The 17,467-nt window shown below is 37.3% G+C and overlaps 1 protein-coding gene and 1 long non-coding RNA gene across 2 annotated transcripts; one reads left to right on the top strand and one right to left on the bottom strand.

The window, feature by feature from the left end:
* The first annotated feature begins 166 nt into the window (after window positions 1-166).
* Window positions 167-1,123, top strand: LOC125259670. Its single transcript, XR_007182870.1, has 3 exons — window positions 167-224; window positions 664-733; window positions 1,034-1,123. It is a non-coding gene; the product is annotated as an uncharacterized LOC125259670 (long non-coding RNA).
* Window positions 1,124-5,786: 4,663 nt separating this feature from the next.
* Window positions 5,787-17,293, bottom strand: LOC125259667 (E3 ubiquitin-protein ligase TRIM39-like). Its single transcript, XM_048177509.1, has 7 exons — window positions 16,742-17,293; window positions 16,359-16,454; window positions 15,733-15,966; window positions 14,713-14,863; window positions 14,003-14,029; window positions 13,628-13,882; window positions 5,787-6,152 (listed from the first exon to the last, which is right to left on the bottom strand). Exons 1-7 carry the CDS (start codon window positions 17,291-17,293, stop codon window positions 5,866-5,868), a joined length of 1,602 nt encoding a protein of 533 aa, XP_048033466.1. The 3' UTR covers window positions 5,787-5,865.
* Window positions 17,294-17,467: the final 174 nt, after the last annotated feature.

Raw genomic sequence — 17,467 nt, 5'->3', positions numbered from 1 at the left:
ATCAAAAATATGAATCAGTTCCTAATTCATCTCTGCTGAGTGCGTAACAGTGTAATAAATATATAGACAGACTATATGTGTAGTTTTGTTTAGTTCCTTAATGCCCACTGTACGACCAGTGCACACGTCACGATCCTGAAGCGCGAATCTCAGCCATTTAAATTTCAACGGTTATTTTGGCGGTCCGTCTGAGGAGATTCTGCCGATTTATCAAACTAAAATATGTGAGTATTGCTTTATTGCATTTTTTTGTCAGAACAATGTAAATACATTTATGAAATTCTCGTCAACAATGTTTATTCTCAGTGCAGCACAGAAGAAAACCATTTTTCAAATATGCTTACGATATAGTGTGGAGTACTATTTGTTTGCTCTGAGTCTGGACGGTGTGTGAGGTTCAGATACTGAAGGAGCTGAAAACGATATGAAGGGTGGTGTGTTTTCTTGTCCATACTCCCAGTAGGTGGCGCTAATGCACTAATTTGTAGTCTAAGTTCTGTTAACGAAACGAAGCAGCAGCAGCCCACTTGTTGAAAGGAGTTCACATATTGCTCACAGATTCAGAAACTTCATAGTGTGAATATTATTTCTAAAAAGTAAACGTTTTAAATGAAGGAGACAATATATGTCAGTCCATGCTGGATATGAATAGTTTAATCACAGAAATGAAGAGAGAGAGAAGGCGTCACTGGAGGTAAAGTTGATGGAGAGAAACCACAAGCTGAACGGAGAGGTTAGTACAGGATAATGATTTATTTCATTCTGTACCTTAATTACTGTTTGTGTTTATCTTTACAGTATTTTATTTCGTTCTGCTTTCATAAATTGATTCGATTGATTCGAATTCAAACTTCTAAATCAGTTGGAGGTAAAGTTGATGGAGAGAAACCACAAGCTCTCCAAGGTTTGTACAGGATAATGATTTATTTCATTCTATACCTTAATTACTGTTTGTGTTTATCTTTACAGTATTTTATTTCGTTCTGCTTTCATAAATTGATTCGATTGATTCGAATTCAAACTTCTAACTCAGTTGGAGGTAAAGTTGATGGAGAGAAACCACGTTCCAGAACCCGCTGTCATAAGTGTTGAAGAACGTTTTGTTCCGGATGGGATTGGGAATGCAGAGCATCAGAAAGATCTTGTATGGGTAAGACTTTCAGTGTTTAACAGCATTTTATTTCAGCTGTGACATGTTCATGCACTTCAGATTTGTTTAAAAACATAAATTGTACTACATTAAATATGATGTTCAGAGAGTGAAAATCTTCCAGAGTTGATATTGTGTTTCTGTCTGTCAGTGATGTGGAGAAGCTTGCGACGGTTACACTGATGGAGAAGTTTGTTCCCACCGTCTCCGGCTCTCAGAAGCTCCTGGCATCGATGGACTGCCGTCAGCTCACTCAGGTGCACGGATTCACCGATATTGTGCTCAAACCAAAGTGAAAAACTTTCTAAGCTTTCGAAGCTTTCTAATGCTCTCGCTTCTCTTGAAGAATATTTACTAAATTGAAGGGTCAAAATCACTAAATAATAATCATAATTCAGTATTTTTATTCACAACTGATGTATGTCAACAATAAAGATGTTTTTTTCATATCTGTCTGTCTGTTGTAATATTTATGTGTGTAGATGTACATGAACTTAAATCATTCTCCATTTACATATTTATTTACAAGAAATTTAGTGTACAAGTAATGTCAGTTACAGAACTGAACATTTGTCTTTATTCAGATGCTGCAGTTATTCCAATATGAACCAAGAATTGCAGCATTTGCAGTAATTTCAAGTTAACAGCTGGAGAGAGAGAGAGAGAGAGAGGAGACATAATGGACAATGGAAATTACCTTAACAGGTGTAGAAGTTTAGAATATTATGCAGAATTTCACCATTTCATATTAAATCATATTATGTAAAAAAAAAAAAAAAAAAAAAAAGGAAGATTTGAAAAGCTGATTGAGAAGAAAGAGATGAAATACAACTGTAGCAGATGACTACTATTATATTCTGTTGTGTGGAACTGAGTACTGATGACCGCACGGCTTGATCTTTGGTTGACCAGTCAGCGCAAAGGGGCTTTATTCCTGCCTATGTACAGATCGATTATTCAAGTTTGCCCATTTTGGTTTTATTGTCTTTCCATTTGGTGAATTAGAACAAAGTGCGATTAAAAACAAAAGTAAGGCCCCGTCCACACGAAGCCGGAGCTTACCCCAATCCGATCTATTTTTTTTCCTCGTTCTAAAAAAAAAATCCCGTCCACACGGCGCCGTATCAAGAAATATCTGCGTAGCCGTTCACGAAACCAGTGAAACGGCTCAAAATGATGTAGTATACATGCCAGACCATTATGTGGCGCTGTAATTCTGTCATAGAAATTCACTTAAAGCAGCGAAGGAGACTTGGAGCATAAACCTTGCCCGCTGATTACAAATAGCAAAGCTTACTGTCGCTGCGTCCGAAATCGCATACTTCCCTACTATACAGTATGTGAAAAACAGTATGTGAGGCGAGTAGTATGTCCGAATTCATAGTATTCGAAAAACAGTAGGCGAGAAGTACCCGGATGACCTACAGCTTCCGCCCGAATTCTGTAGTAGGCATACGATGGACGCTGCGCTATCCCGTGATGCCACAGGAGAGGATTCTTCATATTCGAAAATGGCTGAAAGCGGCGATATGCAGCTGTTTTCAAGTCCTTCAGTACCTCAGGGAAAAAGAGTGTTTTTGTGGTTAAATTGCACTTGTTTAACATAATGTAAGTAAACGGCTGACTTATTTAAAGTTTAAACAATGTAAATCCATGAGAAGATTTTGAGAGTCCGCTGTAAAAAGATGTTTAATCATTATTATTGACAGCACATCAAGCTAACGAACAGGTCGAGATAACGTTACATCAGCTTGTTAACACTGTTTTATTTAACGGAGACGTTCGTTGTTAAGCAGTTTAATGAAACTAGAAAACTTAACGGACAGCAACATTCAGGAGGCAGTAGTTATAGAGCTCAGTTTGTAACAAGTTTTTTTAGGAATATGTATATAGTATTATCATTGTATTTATGTATATATTGTATATAATATTCAGGCTATGTTGTGTATTCTCTCTCCCTCTCTCTATCTACACATTATTTAAATATGTATTCAAGTTTGTTTGATTCATGTCTTTTGCTTCTCGTGTATTTTTATTATGAATGAATGCATATAAATTACTTAATTTCGTTGCTCCAAATCAGCCTCTGTAGTGATGTTCACAGATGTCTTTTTATTCTGAGGTAAAATTTGCTAGCTAAATAGGCGATTATACTTTGACATATTTAACAAGCTGTTGAAGAAAGCGTGATATGCGAGCAGCTGACCGATACCTCCTTTGAGCTGTTTATTGAATCGACGTTAAAACACTGATAAAAGCGGTAAGCATTAATAAAAACATTGCTGATGAAAGCGGAGTAATAGCGGGCCCTTTAAATTTTCGCGCTGTTGTGACGACGTATGACACGTAACAACATTAACATGGCGGATGTAGTACGTCCGAATTCCATTCATACTACCCATATTCATACTATATAGAACGTACTTTTTTAACGGTCGGGAAGTACGTTCAAATTCAAATGTAGTACCTACTCATGTAGTATGTGATTTCGGACGCAGCCACAGTGTTCACACCGCCAGCGGCTAGAGCGTCAAAGTGACAGGAAGTCTTTCATTTTCAATGAGAGCCGGCGGCGAGCTCCGGGCCTCCGGCGAGAGCGTCGAGGAGAGTTATTGAAATCAAGGCTGCGTCCGAAAACTGGAAAATGCTGCCTTCTGAGGACACATTTCAAGGTAGTAAGGCATCAAGGCACGTCCGAATCCAATGTTAGCTTCACTTCCTGTCTCATGAGATACCTTCCTCAGATCGATTTTTGAAGGAAGCATGGATGTATCCTTAGCTGCCTTTGATATCCCACAATCCTGTGCTTTCCATTCTGTGACAGTTGAGCTACAAAAATAAAGATGGCGTCCGAAAGTTGCGTTTGCTGCTCAGTTTGTGTATAAATGTACGATTTTGACCAACATATTTCAATTTTGATATCATTTCTATCGAGAAATTACTACTGTAATAATTAAATATTTGTTTAGTTCTCACCAAAGCTCGCGCTATATTGCTGTAGATCATTAAACTCTTACGCTGCCTCAGAAGTCTGTCCGAAATCAATTTCGTGAGGTGCCTTCATGCACAAACGCTGCCGTACAAGTCATTCTCTTATAAGACAGCGAGGCAGCAAGACCGCTACCTAGGTTTCGGACGCAGCCCAAGTCAACTTTATGGTAATGAGCTATGACGCAGTTCGGCGGCAACCAATCAGAATGTAGAGGTCCTCGCTTGAGAGGATTCCGATTGGTTGCCACAACTAGTCATTTACTTTGACCCTCCCGCCGGCGGCGGTTTGAACGAACAGTACAGCGTTGTTGAAATAACGCTTTATTTTGGCTCAGTAGCTTCTGCAGTACGAACACAAGCATGTAGAGTCGGCTATTGCTGTTGTTGGTGCTGTTTTGTGGTGTTAGCGCGTCTGACTAGGGTCGACACGTGGGGTGATGACATAATCGTTTCAGAAAATATACGGAATGCCCCGTCCACACGATAACGCAAAGACGGCGTTTTCAAATGTATCCACTCTGGGACCCGGGCTGCGTTCCACTCCAGTTTTAGACACGCACTCGCGAACTTCCCTACACACTTCCCCTCGGGGGAATTGCTGCCGCCATTTTGAAGTGCGTTCCACTTCGTGAAGTGGACGAGGGAAGTTTACATGGACAGACCCTCGCTCCCTCGATTTTAACCGAGTCTACTTCACATGTACACTTAAGGCAGCTCCATAACCCACAATGCAATACGATTATGACGTCACCGCATATCGCGTTTAATTTACCCTACCACAAACAATTCTGTGATATATTAATTATTTTTTTAAAACATTTAAAACACACATATATACATATAGAATGCTGTATTAAACAAATTTGTAAGGGGAAAAAATAAATAATAAATCCGCTCCATTGCGGATTCCAAGTGATCAAGGGCTCAGGACGTTCCAGTTCAGCCCATTGCAAAGGTTCCGCCAGAAGTGGGCACTCGTGCAACGTAAGCAATGACGTACATCCGAGTCAACGAGACCGAGGGAAGTTAGCGAGGGAAGGGCATTTAAAAACCGAACTGGAACGCAGCTCTGGTTTCAAAAAATAGCGGTTTCACCGTTCTAAAACGCCGGATCCGTGTGGACGAAACACCTATCCGATAAAAAAATTGTGCGGTTTCACAGAAATGCGTCTCCGTGTGGACGGGGCCTAAAAATTGAAAAAATGACGCTAGATTAGTTCACTTATGTTCACGAGAAGGGTCAAATTAGAAAAATTTGAAAACAAATTATCTGAAGGTACACATAGGTCAAATAGCATCTCTATTGTTGGTCATTTAAATGTATCTGTGACAAATATGTAATAGCCTATATATATATAATTGGGTTTTGGAGGATCCTTAAAGTTTGTCTCGTATTTGTCCTGTCTGTGACGTAAAAGCAGCTTGAGGCTGTGTGTGTTCTTGTGGTTTAATCAGACAGAGTTGGTGTGACACCATTGAGATGAATGATAATGGTAATATGGTCTTCTTTTTGTGTAATTTGTACACATTTTATCTTTTTCAATATAATGTACTTACACATGAACTAGACTCAAAGCTTCATTCTACTTTGAATTATCCATGAAATCCATGTAGGCTAATTATTGTGCAGTTACTATTTGTTTTGCAAATTCTAATCCTCTAAAACAACTTATGCATAGATAATCTTTGCAGATTTCATGTTTTATATTTTGGAGGAAATTTTTTTAACTGACAGGTGTGATGATCAGTGGCTTTGAGTTTTTACCTTCATCATTAAGGTATGGATCTAACCCTGGATAGAGTTTCTCAGTGAAAGTCTGACCAGTGAAAGAGTAGATATGAGATCTGGAGTCCACGTCATAAAAAGAGACCAGACCCTCCTCATAATCCACAAACACTCCCACCTTCTCAGGTTTCACTCTCAGAGATAAAGAGACAGGTGGATCATCATAAGCTATATATTCATTCTCATTCTCCAGCATCAGAACCCAGACTCCATTCTCAGGACTCGCTGCAATCTCCCCCTTCCTGTTAATGGATTCTCTGACCACTCCTACACCCCAATCAGTCTTTCCCTTCACCTGCACCTCATAGTAAAATCTCCCTGAACTGAATCCCTGCTTTGCCAGAACAGATCTGTCCTCTAATCTCTTTGGGTTTTTTGGGACATTCTGCTTAATGTCTCCATGACGGACTTGTTTTCCATCATCAGACAGGATGAGATGTGGATTCGCTGTATCAGGATCCAGTGATTTAGTAAGTAATTTTATCATAACAGTCTAATGCTAACTAGGCAAGTTTAAGTTATAGTCATTTTTTAAACAGTATGATCCTTTGCATTTTAAGATAAAATAATTACCTGCAGTGATCACCAGCAGGTCCCCAATGCTTAAATTTAAATTAACCCAGAATATTGTTTGAAAAAATTACTTTTTTTGATAGTAACTGATAATCAAATCCACTGTATTTTAAATTTACATACCAGTTTGACTGAGTTTTTTATTTAGAGTCCCATCTAGTGCTGGACCACTGGAGGACGCCATGACTGACAACACAATGAAGAGAAGCAAGAGAAAAAAATTGATAATACTAATACTCAAAGATTTTTGATGGGCCATCAAAATTAGCTGTATATTCTGACTAAATATTTATTTTCCAAGTGACATTTAAATCACACATATTTCACTGTATCTGCTGTTTTTGACATCCATCAGCTCATGCAGCAATAGTTCAGAAAAGTGTTTGGGACTGTGTGACTCTTTCCAATTCAGTTCCAGTTATGAGTTGTTTTACTTTGACTCCAAACATAAAATAATCTTATTTTGTTGGCTTTGTGGGTGTTTGTATGACAGAAAACATGAGCATGGATATGAACATGAATTTCCTTGAATTTCAGATTTTTGAAGAGGAAATGCACACAGTTTACAAGATAGAATAAGAATTTAGCTGCTGAAGTGCCGTCATAAATGTACTTGCGTAGCATAGGTTGTTAGTTGTTAAAGTGATGGGTTGATCATGAATGATTAGTTTATTTTGAACAGATCTTTAATATGTCCCTTTAATATGTTTAATATTTCTGCTAACAACGAAACAGTTATAGTAAGTTTAACTAATGAAGAGTTGATCATGAGAGCACAGGTGGATGTGATGTGTTGTAAATCAGTAGGAACTGATCTGTCCATGCTGGATATTGATGGTTTCATCACAGAAATCTGTCAGCTGAAAGCTATATCAGTTATAGAATTGAACACTTTAATTCAATGTTAACAGCTGGAGAGGAGAGAGAAAATGGCTAGATGTCCTTAAATAGCATGTAGACCCTAGTGAAAAATAAATATACTAAAATCTATTTGAAATGCAGTTATTTTATGCTAAGTGTACTACAATTGTATTTACATTTGCATGTACTTAAAGGTGCCCTAGAATTATTTGAAAAAACATTTTAAATTGTTCTGATGTCTACATAGAGGGTATGTGGCTTTTTAAGGTCAAAAATTGTCCAGATATGGTTTTACAGCTCCATTTAAACCCTACAAATTGTCCCTAGAATGAAAAGGACTGTTTTTCCCTTATTTGGAAGGGTCAAGGGTCTTTAGTCTGCCACAAAAAAAAAAAACAAATTAAAATCATGAACTCAAATGTCATTGTGAAAAGAAAAACAACAATGACTGTTGGAAGTATCAGTGCATAAATCATACCTTTCTGTATAGCCTAACGCTAGATTTCATGCATGACAGACCATCCCGTATTGTATGTCTCAATATATATTCTTTGCAAAATGCAATGAATGTTTATAGAGCGGACCATGGGCCAATTAGACTCAGAGGGATGGAAAGGCAAGGCCAATTTCACACACTAGTTACATGTTTTGTAAACTGAATTTGGCTCTGTTAGGATTATCTTTGTTTGAAATGAAGAAACATGCAATAATGACAGACACTTATTAATGTGACACTTTTATTGTGTCTCAACATAAAAAATTTAATACTAAAACAACAAAATAAATATAAAAAACAAACAATATGTGCTCTCCCTCCTCTCCTTCTGTTCCTGCAGGCAGTGCAGACATTTGGCGTACAGGTGGTTTGTTAGCTGGTGCTGGGGTTTCCTCGGACGAAGCATTTGTGTTGTCATCCCTTCATGTGTGGTGCTGCGCATTAGAAGGGAGTTTCCTGATGCTGCAGGCCAATATGTTGGATTCAGGCCACCCCTTGACTGAAACATGACACGTGCTCAGCAATGGCTTCTTCCATGGAAGGCCTGTCATGCTGAGCAGACCGGTCCGGAGGCACAGGAATCTGCTGTATGGCATCCAGATATGGAAGGGGATCGCGTACAACCTCTATTCATCAAGCTGATGACATAGCCTGTGAAGGATGAGAAGTTTGTTTTTTTTGTTTTTGTTTTTCATTTATACATTTAATTTAATTTGTACCTTTGTAAGTCTTATTTAAAATAAATATTTGTTGGAAATGCTTACAAAATGTTGGCTCCGTTTTTACTGGTTTGACAGCATGTCCTCCTTTTTGGCCTTTGGAAAGAGAAGCTTGTACACAAGTTTCCCTTTAGATCTTGTCATTTGTGGCCGGACTGCACTTCAATGAGAATGCTTCGCTGCAAAGGTACAACCTAACGAACAAGACAAACAAACACCAAAAATTGTTCATATTGCCATTGTGAATGGGAAGTCAACATTTTTATTTACCATTTAAAATTATAAAAATACTATTCTAAAATACAGTAAAGCTATACCATTCTGTAAACTAATTCTTCAGGCCTTTTATTTAGAACAGCCCCATACTGATTTGCATTTAGTTGGCCAAACCCAGTTTGCTTAGACATAAAACATCAGTATACCCCCTATTACACATAACTGTTTATGTGTTTGTTCAAGTTGTGAGGGACAAGACATACCTGCATAGCATTCCAGTGAAGGGGAAGACAACATTTTTGGGTGCAAAGTGCAAGATGACTTTGTGAAAGGACACAGTTGATGTCTGGTAATGTGGGCTCAGCTTCTCCACATCTGAAAGCACTCTCTTGTTTATCAGGACCCTTTGAAGCCTATTCAGTGCTGTAGAACCTTAGGGGAAATCCGTGTGATATTATTGATAAAACACATGAATGTTGTAGGATTACATTAATGCAGACTTTCTTGGCAATTAAGACATTGAGGTTACACACCTGGATGAAACCACTTGCTACAGTCCTTAGACACCGTTGTTCATGTTGACACCTAGGGAACGCTGGGTCAGAATGTGTGTGAATGTCTTGAATGTGGTTGATGAGAGAGGTCCATTTGGCTACCTTCTCTAGTCCTGAATCAGAGCTGGTGGCACACCAGTACAGGTGGTTGGTGATGCTCTTATGCCACTTCTTCACCAAACTACAGTCCTTCTCTCTGGAAATTTTCTCCACTTTTGTCAATCCTAATTAAGTAAATTTTACAGGTAAAATATATCATACAATTTTTTTATTTTTTATTTGATGCAGTAGGTTATGGATAGCTACTTTAACCATGAAACCATTTTCTGTCAAAGACGCAAGCATTACCTTTCGTCATGTGCCAGACGTCATAATAGTGGTTTATTTTTCGATCCTGTAGAAACTTTTGTATCTGGGGGTGACGGTCAGTAACAATGCGGTCCAACTTTATACCGCTTTCCTCCAGTAAATCCAGGCTTCTTTTAAGGCCCTCCTTCTCCATGTGGTACCTCGCTGCTCTGTGTAGAAACAAAAAAGGTATATGTAATATCTCCGTAAATTACATATGTAGTATGAATTGTGTATAAAAAAATAAAAGTATTCTGCTCTATGTTATGCATGCTGTATTTTATCTCTAAAATGTGCGTAGATGTGTTAAAAAACTGAAACTACAGACAAAGATGTCAACTGACAACATGACATTTAAAAAAAGGACTATAATTGCAATTTTTACGTAGTTGTACATGAGTGTTATCCATTGTCTGCTGTTGAAGTACCTGCACCAGCTGTATGTCTACAATGTTGTTGGTCTGCAAGTTCATCATGTGTCCTGCAAGAAAAAAATAAATAAATAAAAATAAAAAAAATGCAGAGTTGTTTATAAAAACAAAAAAAACCCTCCATATTTACAAGGCCTTGTACAATGCAAAGTTGGTTACATACAAAGAGAAATTGAAATAAAAATGTGCACCTGGCGAGTCTGCTCGCATGTCACCACCAAGAATGACATTCTTGTTCTCGCTCAGGTAGTGCAGTTGCAAATTTCGTTCCTCATTCCACTTGTAGATAATAGCAGGTTCGAGGTATGTCCTGGCATGCCTTCTGAAAGCATCATATGTATGTGTTTTCAGGTACATCGCCCTGAACACCTGTAAAAACCCAGTTGTAAAATAATTAGTTGCCCTGTCTAGCTTTGACTTATTTGGTGTATGTAAATGATACAATACCTTCTGCATCTTCAGAAAGGAAGCTCCGCTGAAATAGATGGCAGCAGATAGCTGAAGGTTGCCCACAGGGGTGCTGCCAATGACAGGCCATTTTTCAAAAACTATTTTGGCACTTTGCATCCTTATGGAATGGCATTGATGTAATGTGTTGTTGATTAAATATAGGCCAAATTATATCCGACAAAAGAGAATTGCCATATGTATACGGTTATGTTGTATACACAGGGTACACGATCGTTAATGTTGTTAGCTCACTAAGAAAAACTTTCAATTTAATCAGAAATAGTTTCTACAGCCAAGATGTGGATAAAACTGTTACGTAACAGTCGGTGTTATGTTGAGATTCGCCTGTTCTTCGGAGGTCTTTTAAACAAATGAGATTTATATAAGGAGGAAGCAATGGAGTTTGAGACTCACTGTATGTCTTTTCCATGTACTGAACTCTTGTTATTCAACTATGCCGAGGTAAATTCAATTTTTAATTCTAGGGCACCTTTAATAGACAAGCTGCGGGCCGTTTAAAATTCATCCTTGGGCAGTAGTTTGGACACCCCTGGAATAGAGGGATTGCAGAAAGATCCTGTATGGGTAATTTTTTCAGTTATTAACAGCACTTTAATTTCAGCTGTGACTTGTTCTTACTCTTTAGATTTAAAAACATAAATTGTACTACATTTGAAGAGGAGTAAGGAGGAGGAATGTTCAGGTAGCTAACTTGAAGCCAGTGGGGCTGTCGGTAAGAACAGGTCCAGTCTAGTCACTCAAGTTCACACGTTTTTTTTTAATTGCACATCCAAGGGTATTGTGTATAGGTGCATGTGTCTGCATGCAAGCGTGAGCATGTGAGCGTGTGGTTTCTACAAACTGAAACAGAAATATAGAGTTTTAGGTTTAAATAATAAACAAATCAGTTACAAAGCAAGTACTCAAGAAATGAGGCACATGCCTAAGCAGAAAAACAAACAAACTTGAAATACATACTTAGGGCAAACTTAAGTCAAACCAAATCTCTAAATATCAAACAAAAGCACTTACATTGTCAGTTATACACATGCAGAAAATCAAAAGGCGTAAACATCAGTCCTCTGCACAGCCTCATGCTACAGAATGGGGAAGCTGTGGGCACAGGTGCAGCTAATAAAGCCTGAGGGGAGTCCTAATTGGCTTGAGATTGGTTGGGTGGAGCTTTAACAGGGAAATGAGGGGTGTGGCACTTATTTTGAGGCTGCAACAAAACTCCTCAACAACATTAATATGATGTTTGGAGTGAAAATCTTCCAGAGTTGATATTGTGTTTCTGTCTGTCAGTGATGTGGAGAAGCTTGCGACGGTTACACTGATGGAGAAGTTTGTTCCCACCGTCTCCGGCTCTCAGAAGCTCCTGGCATCGATGGACTGCCGTCAGCTCACTCAGGTTCACGGATTCACCGATATTGTGCTCAAACCAAAGTGAAAAACTCTTTCATTGTGAAGCTTTCTAATGCTCTCACTTCTCTTGAAGAATATTTACTAGATTTAATGATCATCTACACTAAATAATAATACAGTATTTTCATTCACAACTGATGAAAGTCAACAATAAAGATCCTGTTTTATTCATATCCTGTCTGTTGTTTATTGTGTGTGAGCAGATATTCATCATTTTTCAATGTGTATTTGCATAATATTTAGCAAGCTGTTTAGTATATTAGAAATATGTAACGTAGGATGGGAGTCCACTGAAGGCGAGTGTAGTTTGAACCCATGTGCAGTTTAATATAAACACACTATATATGACACTCACCGGAAGCGGATTACATATAAACAAAGCTAGACAAGAGTACAATGGAACATAAGGGCTATTTATACAAGGAGACTAATGACAAAACAAGGAACACCTGTGAACAATCAAGACAGAGGACCAATGGCAAGACAGAACTGAAAACACATGACAATGACAACCAATCAGAACATGACACATGAGACAGGGGAAGCACATGACATGAACACATGAGGGCAATGGAATCACATGACACAAAACACATGGCAAAACAAACAAAGCATAACTATGAAAACAAACCAAAAACCGTGAACATGAAACAGTAACAAAATAAGACATGACAAAATATCAGTTATAGAATTGAACTCTTGTCTTTATTCAGGTGCTGCAGTTATTACAATATAAACCAAAGACCATAATTTTTCACAAGTAATTCAATGTTAACAGCTGGAGAGGAGAGAGAAAATGGCTTCAGAGATTTTTTTACAAATTAATATGTAGAAACACTCTGGAAATTTTGGAAATGTACCATATTATGTAAAATTTCACCATATAATATTATTATATCATATTATAATAGATTTGAAAAGCAAAAACAAAGTATAAATGAAAGAGAAAAGCAAACAAATCTTGATTAGAAATATAATGACTCATTTTGGCCATTCAAATGTAGCTGTGATGAAATATTTTCAAACAACATAAAACTCACAAATATTTCATTATACAGTCATGGCCAGAATTATTGGCACCTTTCCTAAATATGATCAAAGATGGATGTAAAAATAAATTTTAATTGTTTATCCTTCATGATCTATCATTCAAATTATTTGTAAAAAAAAAAAAAAAAAAAAAAAAAAAAAAATCTAACATTTTATGAAATACACATTTTTTGTACACATTTTGTCTATCACATATTAATTTCTTTATAATCACAAGTAAAATGTACTTGATTGTGGTTTGTGCAAAATGTTTTTTTGGTTTTTATTTACATTTTCTAAAATCATCACATCCATATTTAATCTTTTCAGATTTGATGTTTTTTGTTTGTTTCAGTTGACAGGTGTGATGATCAGTGGCTTTGAGTTTTTACCTTTATCATTATCGCCTGGGCCAAAATATGGATAGAGTTTGTCAGTGAAAGTCTGACCAGTGAAAGAGTAGATATGAGATCTGGAGTCCACGTCATAAAAAGAGACCAGACCCTCCTCATAATCCACAAACACTCCCACCTTCTTTCCAAAGCTGCATATTGATTCTCATTCCTCAGAATCACAGACCAGTATCCATTCTTAGGACTCAGCCAGATCTTCCCCTTCCTGTTAATGGATTCTCTGGCCACTCCTAAATCCCACTCAGTCTTTCCCTTCACCTGCACCTCATAGTAAAATCTCCCTGAACTGAATCCCTCCTTTGCCAGAACACAAGAACAGACATCAAATCTCTTTGGGTTTTCTGGGACGTTCTGGTGAATGTCTCCAGTACTGACTTGTTTTCCATCATCAGACAGAATGAGAGATGGAAAGGCTATATCAGGATCCAGAGTCACATCCACTGAGAGAGATCAGACATTATCAATCAACTTCAGAGCAAACATTTTCAGATGTACAGTATATACAGATTATAAACAAAGTATTGTCAGTGTATTGAAGAAAATGGTGTCAGTCACTGTACCTGCAAACTTCTGCACAAACTTCAACTCTGTGGACACTAATGACAATATAATGATGAATTATTATAGGAATAATTTCAGGTTAACAGTGAGTTTATCTCTATTAACAGCATCAGTGGCATGTAGTGATTTCTGATTATGTATTATTGTTTGTACATGGATAGTTATGTCATGTTGCTTATATGTCTCTGAAGTAAGTTAAAGTAATACTGCAGTAACTGGTTATGGCATAAGTTAAAGTTTGGATTTAACTTCACATAGACTAGGTTTAGTAAGTGATTTTATCATACCAGTTTAATGCTAACATTGCAAGTTTAAGTTATATTGTGGTTATATTTTTGAAACATTGTGAACATTTGCAGACAGAAATAAAATAATTGACCAGCAGCAGGTCACCAATGCTAAAATTTTATTGTTTACACTTTATTTTAAGGTGTCTTTGTTACACTGTCATTAAACATTTATGTTGAGTAATATTAAGAAACTACACGTACTTACTGTAGGGTTAGGATTAGGGTTTGGTTTGGTTTGATTAGGATTAGTTGCATCATGTAATTATGCATCATTTATAGTTATTACTATACTAACTACATGTAACAATGACACTATAAAATAAAGTGTTACCCTTTTATCCCATATAGTCCTTGAAAATGTAATTTCTTAGATAGTTACTAACAAATATATCTATACACTGTATTAGATATTCACATACCAGTTTGACTGAGTTTTTCATTTAGTTTCCCATGTAGAGTTTTCCTCAGTTGAGTCAGAGCTCTTTTCAGAGAGTTCACATTCACATCAGAGTCAATCCTGATCTCAGTCCAGTTCTTGGTGTGTGGACGACTGGACAGGGATGAGCACATCTACAGCAGGAGAGAGAGATGTCACACTTATTCTGTTATCTTGTCTTAGTTTCATTTTCATTAACTTTTAGTTTGCTCAGCATTGTTTCCTGTTTTCTTTGTTTGTTACTATAGTTACTGATTAATTTGAAACATCTTGTATTCTGTTCATTATCTGTGTAGATTTAAGTTCCTGTGAGTTTCGTCTCACTGTCGGTTATTGTTTGTGTAACGATTGTGCTTAGACACACTGTCTCGTGGACTTTGACTATCTGAGTTTGTTTTATTAAATCCTTTTGTTTTAGGAATCCCGTGTCTCATCTTCATCTTTGGACTTTTAGTAGCATGACAAGAGGACTGTTAAGTGTGTTATATTTATATTTTTTAAGAAGTTAATTCAATATTTTTATGCAGGACCTTTCTAACACAATTGAGGCAAGACACTCCAGATTAATAGTGTAAAATATCCAAAGAAGTGAAGCCTTTCCAAAAAAAAAAAAGAAAAGAAAAGTTTATCAAGTCAAGAGATTCCATCAAGAGATGCATGCTGCCATGTTCATCACTGTGGATGACCCACATGAGTTCTGTACTGGATGTCTGAGGGAAGATCACTCTGTTCTTGCCCTCGAGGGCACAGAGTATGAGCACTGTGATTTATTTTCCATCAAGGTGCTCCCTGATCCTGATATTCCAAATTTGAGGTCATGATAAAATGGAGTCAGATAAAAGTTTAATTGAAATTAAATTGACTTTGCACACCAAAAAGACAGAACATGCAGGAAACCTTCAGCCGCACCACTGGACACCATCGTTGGGCCAGTTGTGTGAATCTTACAGAACAGAGAGTTTGTACTGTAATATTGTACATGATGAGACAGATGTTCACAGACCTGTATGAGGTGGAGATGATCATCAGTGTGTGAGATCTGCTCCAGCTCAGTGTTTCTCTTCTTCAGCTCAGTGATTTCCTGCTGCAGCTCTTTAATGAGATCTTCAGCCTGTTTCTCTGCTTCTTTCTGCTGTTCCTCCATCATCTTCAGCAGCTCAGACTGACATCTCTCAATGGAGCGGATCAGATCAGTGAAGAGCTCAACTCTGGAGGATTTCTCTTTCTCTGTGTTTCTCTGATGAATGAAAACAGTTAAAAGTTCTATTTGTTAATATATTACGTATTACATAATATTTAAAGTGATAGTTCACACCAAAATGAAAATTCTCTTATCATCAATTAACCGCATTTCACTTAAAATGCGTGATTTTCAGTGGAATACAAAGTGCAATACACCAAGATTTGTGCTCTATGGGAAAAATAATGTTTTTAGAGCAACTTGAGGGTTACTGGCAGAACTCTCGATTTAATTCAATGTATTTATTAATTTGATTGAAATATGATTATGCATAACAGTTTTTTGAGATATATTTTTTGGTAGGATAGTTAAACAGAAAGTGAAATGGAGAGGGGGATTGAAAAGGACCATGAGTCAGGAAATGAACTCTGATTGATTAAAGCACAAACCTTTCTCAGATCTACTGAGTGTTTGATCTCTTGAATCTTCTTCATTCTGTCCTGGATCATCTGATGAACATCTGTCTGTCTCTGAACCAGCTGATCCTACATACAGAGAAAAACACACATTTATCACTGAATTTATGTTTCCATCTTCTGACAGTCTTTTTTTTAAAAAAACAAATTTCTTTTTAAACCATTTAAAGATCATATTAATTCAAAATTATAGTTTTAAATCTTTTAATCCTGACAGTTTTGCAAGTAACAAAAAGCTTTTATCAGAAGAAATGAAAGACCATTGGATTTGGGTCAGGTTCTTCAACATGTCAAGACACAGGAAAGAAAACTGCATTTCACAGTGTGTTTATAGTGTTTTGTCTGTATCTCTTTACCTTCTTCTCTCGACTCTCCTCCTCTATAGGAACAGTGTTGTGAGTCCTGTGTTCTCCTTCAGCGCAGAACAGACAAACACACGTCTGATCATCTCTGCAGAACATCTCCAGAGGTCTCTCATGTTTCTGGCATATATAATCCTCCAGATTTTCCACAGCGTTGATCAGTGTGTGTTTCTTCAGACGTGGGACTCTGAGATGAGGCTCCAGATGATCATCACAGTAAGAGCTTTGACACATCAGGCAGGACTTCACAGCTTTCTGCTTTCTTTCAGCACAGAAGTCACAGAACACTTTAGATTCTCCTAGATTCAGCTTCTTATTAAAGTGTTGCACAACCTCCCTGAGTGTTGTATTAATCTTGAGATCAGGTCTTCTGCTGAATGTTTCTTTACAGAATGGACAGAAGCAGGTCTGTGTGTTTGTCCAGCTCTTGCTCAGGCAGGTTCTGCAGAAGTTGTGTCCACATGAAGTGGTGACTGGATCAGTGAACACTTCCAGACAGATGGAGCACTGGAGCTCCTCATTTAGTGGACCACTAGAGGATGCCATGGCTGAAAAGAAAATGATAATATATCATCTACATTGCTGAAGAGAGCAACTTTCATAATTAAATGCACTGAATAAATTAGGCTATGGATGTTGCATGTTAAATACTATTATAATTAACAATGATTATTTATGTACCACTGTTTATATCAAATTCAAAGAATGTCAGACCCTCCT

The sequence above is a fragment of the Megalobrama amblycephala genome, linkage group LG24 (genome assembly GCF_018812025.1).
Source record: "Megalobrama amblycephala isolate DHTTF-2021 linkage group LG24, ASM1881202v1, whole genome shotgun sequence".
In the NCBI taxonomy this organism is placed as follows: Eukaryota; Metazoa; Chordata; class Actinopteri; order Cypriniformes; family Xenocyprididae; genus Megalobrama; species Megalobrama amblycephala.
Note: the sequence above shows the minus strand (reverse complement) of the source record. Positions and strands in the feature narration are given on the sequence as shown.